General features: G+C 40.2%; 1 protein-coding gene across 1 annotated transcript; it reads left to right on the forward strand.

Annotated features, from left to right (window-relative positions):
• Positions 1 to 1,279: 1,279 nt before the first annotated feature.
• Positions 1,280 to 2,511, forward strand: LOC144641305 (phosphatidylinositol 4-kinase type 2-beta-like). Its single transcript, XM_078500331.1, has 3 exons — positions 1,280 to 1,407; positions 1,591 to 1,650; positions 1,855 to 2,511. The coding sequence occupies exons 1-3, from the start codon at positions 1,318 to 1,320 to the stop codon at positions 2,026 to 2,028; spliced, it is 324 nt and encodes a 107-aa protein (XP_078356457.1). The 5' UTR covers positions 1,280 to 1,317; the 3' UTR covers positions 2,029 to 2,511.
• Positions 2,512 to 3,439: the final 928 nt, after the last annotated feature.

Here is a 3,439-nt window from a genome sequence, read left to right on the forward strand (position 1 = left end):
CTGTACAGGCCCGCAAATGATCCCGGACCATAAATGATCCCGGGATCGCAAGTGATCCCAAACTGGACCGCAAATGATCCCAGGACCGGAAATGATTCTTGTAAATGATACAACAAAATATTTGCATGGCGGGGCCTTTATGAATAGTCTATGCATATCTATAACAGACAAGCGCGTCAGCTAATGACGCAAAGCGTTGAAAATAACGCGCGAATAAAAGTCACAGGTGACTATTTTAGTTTTTCGTATAGAAAACGTACCTCAAAAATATACATGAATCTTCGATTTAACAAATTTTTCCTGTACAATGCTGCCTAGGTTGACACAGTTTCCTTTTCCTTTGTAGTGCAGAAGATTTCTACGTGCAAATTTTGGAGATTATGACACATTTGTAGTTTATTAACTAATATTTGAAAACACATTTTCCTTCACAATTCTCTCAATATTAAATGAAATACAGAAAACGATTGAGTTATTTTACCAGCGTCTCTGGGTAGGTTTATTTGCATACCGCACGCGCGGAGATGTCACGTTTGCACGTGCAAATTTCTTACTGTCAGTCATCTCCGCCTCTGCACTGAAAGATACGCAAAAATGTAGACAAAATCCTGAGTAAGAATTTATTTCTGTTACCTGATAAAGACATTCAAAGAAAAAATAAACCACAGTTTTCGAAAGAGAGTAGCTCGAGAACGAGGTTGGGCGAAGATGAGCAACAAAACTCACCTTTCTTCACACTTTTCGTCGGACATTGTCGCTATCGAACGCAGCGTGACTGCCTTTGAATAAATGGCTATCAGCTAAAAGCATTTCGCAGCAAATAAATCATCCCTTGATTGGAGAGAGTTCATATTTCTGTTGGTTGGACTGTTAAACTTTTATGTCGCGTTTTAGGCTATTAATCGGTACATATTTAGAAGCTGTATTGATATTTTTTAAAGTTGTGGTTTTTGAATTTAAATCGTTCAAATACGGTACATTCTCTTGCGTTAATTGTTTTTGTTATTGTTGTATAATTAAGAAAAAACTGGATTAAATAAATTTTAAATCCCCTGTCCAATTTCTTTAGTCCAGGCATATCCATCATTTACGGTCAGGCGACCGTTTCCGGTCTGGGGATCATTTGCGGTTCAATTTGGGGATCATTTCAGGTCCTGGGATCATTTGCGGTCCAATGTGGGGATCATTTGCTGTCCCAGGATCATTTGCGGGCCGGGATCATTTGCGGGCCTGTACAGACCCAAATTTAAAACAGTCATGTTTTCTGTGGCAGATCCATTTTACTGGGCGTGGTTAACGCAAGCCAAGGAGCCCTTTATGGATGAGATATCAAACCTCGTATTACCTTTGCTAGCAGATATGAATTTTGTTCAGGACCTCACAGAAGATTTGTACCTTCTTTTTCGGGTATGAACTGATCAGTACTGTAATTACTCTGACTTTTGTTCTCTATGTCAGATTTTATGATTCACAGGGATGGAATGGTACACAAAGAATGGTTTTTTATTGTTTAAATTTGCTGATTTGTATCACATTTTAATTCAAAGAACTTTATTCTGACTTTTGGTGTGTGAACATTTTTTTTGATAGGAGGATAAAGGCTTTGATAAATCATTGTTTGAGCGCCAAATGTCAGTTTTAAGAGGACAGGTAGGAATGTGTCAATGTATTGCAAAACTTTGAGTCGATTTTTTTTAACAAAGCATGGTAGCTCCACCATCCTCACCCTCCCCACCCTCTGAGTCACACTTTGTTGACAAAGTAGTCTGCAGGGCTCATTCTCGTTTGACTCATTCCTGCTTACTGCCTTACATGTAAATGTTAATTTTGTGTTTTTATTTGATTGCTTTCCAGATATTAAATTTAACTCAAGCTCTGCGCGATAAGAAATCGCCACTGCAGCTCGTCCAGATGCCAGTTGTTACTGTAGAACGAAGAAAGATCGTGGACGGAGAGCGGTTAAGAAGTCAGAGTCACGCATTTACTCAGAGCTTTCAACACAGATCACCATTTTTCTCCTGGTGCTAATCCAAAGAGGACGTAACGCAATAATGTCACGCAATGAATGATCTATTCAGTTGATTCCAAAAGGATGAATGGACACAAGGAGATAAATTTATGGCCAAGACCCATCATTTAGAAACTGACAGCAAACCATAAAACAAGATGTTCCAGCCCGGTTGGTCTGGTACTGAATATTCTCCGGTCTGGTGCTCAGAACCTAGTGCGCATGCTTGATCATTTAAAGATCAAAATGATGCAAAATTGCTTAAAATGAAGCTGTTTTTTTCCTGTTTAACATGTAGATTACCCCACTCTAGGTTTAAAAATTAGAATATTTAATTTTGCCAGATTTATGTTGATGTTGTAGAATAAGGAACACATGCAGGAAGATTAATTTATAATCGATTCAAATTGGAATGAATCTGTATAGCGTCAGTTAAAATGAATCAGACAGTACGCACTTTTGCTGCTACATGTATGAATGAATGAATGCTTTTGCGATACAAATGACAATGAGGAAATGTTACGGACAGAATTTAATATTGAGTACAAACATACATGAAATTCACATTATGTCACAATAGGACAGAATAACACACATACACAGTTGTATGCTTTGGTAAAGAATATTGATAGTCCTCGGAATAAAAATTGTCCGAGGCGTTTTTTAGATGAAAGAAAATTAGAGTTAAGAAAATTCGAGATGGCAACATCGCCGTCTTGTGCGTCACAATAAAACCACCAAGGGACTATTTTTCGGTAGTGAAGGGGGGGGGGGGGGGGAGGTTTAAAGTTTAGAAGGACATTTTCAAATCAGTAAAATAAATAGTTATTTGTTGTGATTGATAGAATGTTACTGATATGCTTCCGGAACTGTTTAATATGACTTCCATTTGTCCTGAATTTATTGTCCCCCCGCCTTCCTTGATAGCATGTAAACATTGGCACATTCGTTTGCCTGGTTTCCACGAGCGACACAAGCTCATGCCCAAACACAAGAGTTCTTATTTTACATTGAAAACGAGAGCTTGGGGGGGGGGGGGGGGGGGGGGGGGGGTGGGTCAAATTCTGTCCATAATTGTAATTATTGTGCAAGTTGGGGGGGGGGGAGTGGCAAGGGGATTTAAACCCCTCCGCCTCCCGTACCTTTTACTCCCCGCCTCCCATACCCATCACTCGCTACCCGTCCCTTTCCGTAGTGGTTCCCTTCTCTTTGTGCTGTTTCGATTGCAAAATACAACAAAATGTTGCGAAATGTTTTTCAATTTCTCCGATTCCCGCCCTCTCTCCTCCCGCCCTCGCCCCTTTTCTCCCGGACTCCCGCCCCCCTGTCCCACCCCACGAGCATCGCAAGAGCAAGAATCGCAAACGTTTGTTTCTTGTGCCTGTTTTTTGCTTGCGTCGCTGATGGCTTTCGTCTGAAAGAAGTGTAAAT

The sequence above is a fragment of the Oculina patagonica genome, unplaced genomic scaffold, assembly GCF_052425735.1.
Source record: "Oculina patagonica isolate OP01 unplaced genomic scaffold, crgOcupat unplaced828, whole genome shotgun sequence".
Taxonomy (NCBI): Eukaryota; Metazoa; Cnidaria; class Anthozoa; order Scleractinia; family Oculinidae; genus Oculina; species Oculina patagonica.

Bases quoted from the DNA above. Each gene is read 5' to 3' on its own strand.
- LOC144641305 (XM_078500331.1), top strand. From the start codon at position 1,318: ATGGATGAGATATCAAACCTCGTATTACCTTTGCTAGCAGATATGAAT. The intron at 1,408-1,590 runs GTATGAACTGAT...TTTTTTTGATAG, and splicing joins ATTTGTACCTTCTTTTTCGG to GAGGATAAAGGCTTTGATAA. The intron at 1,651-1,854 runs GTAGGAATGTGT...ATTGCTTTCCAG, and splicing joins TGTCAGTTTTAAGAGGACAG to ATATTAAATTTAACTCAAGC.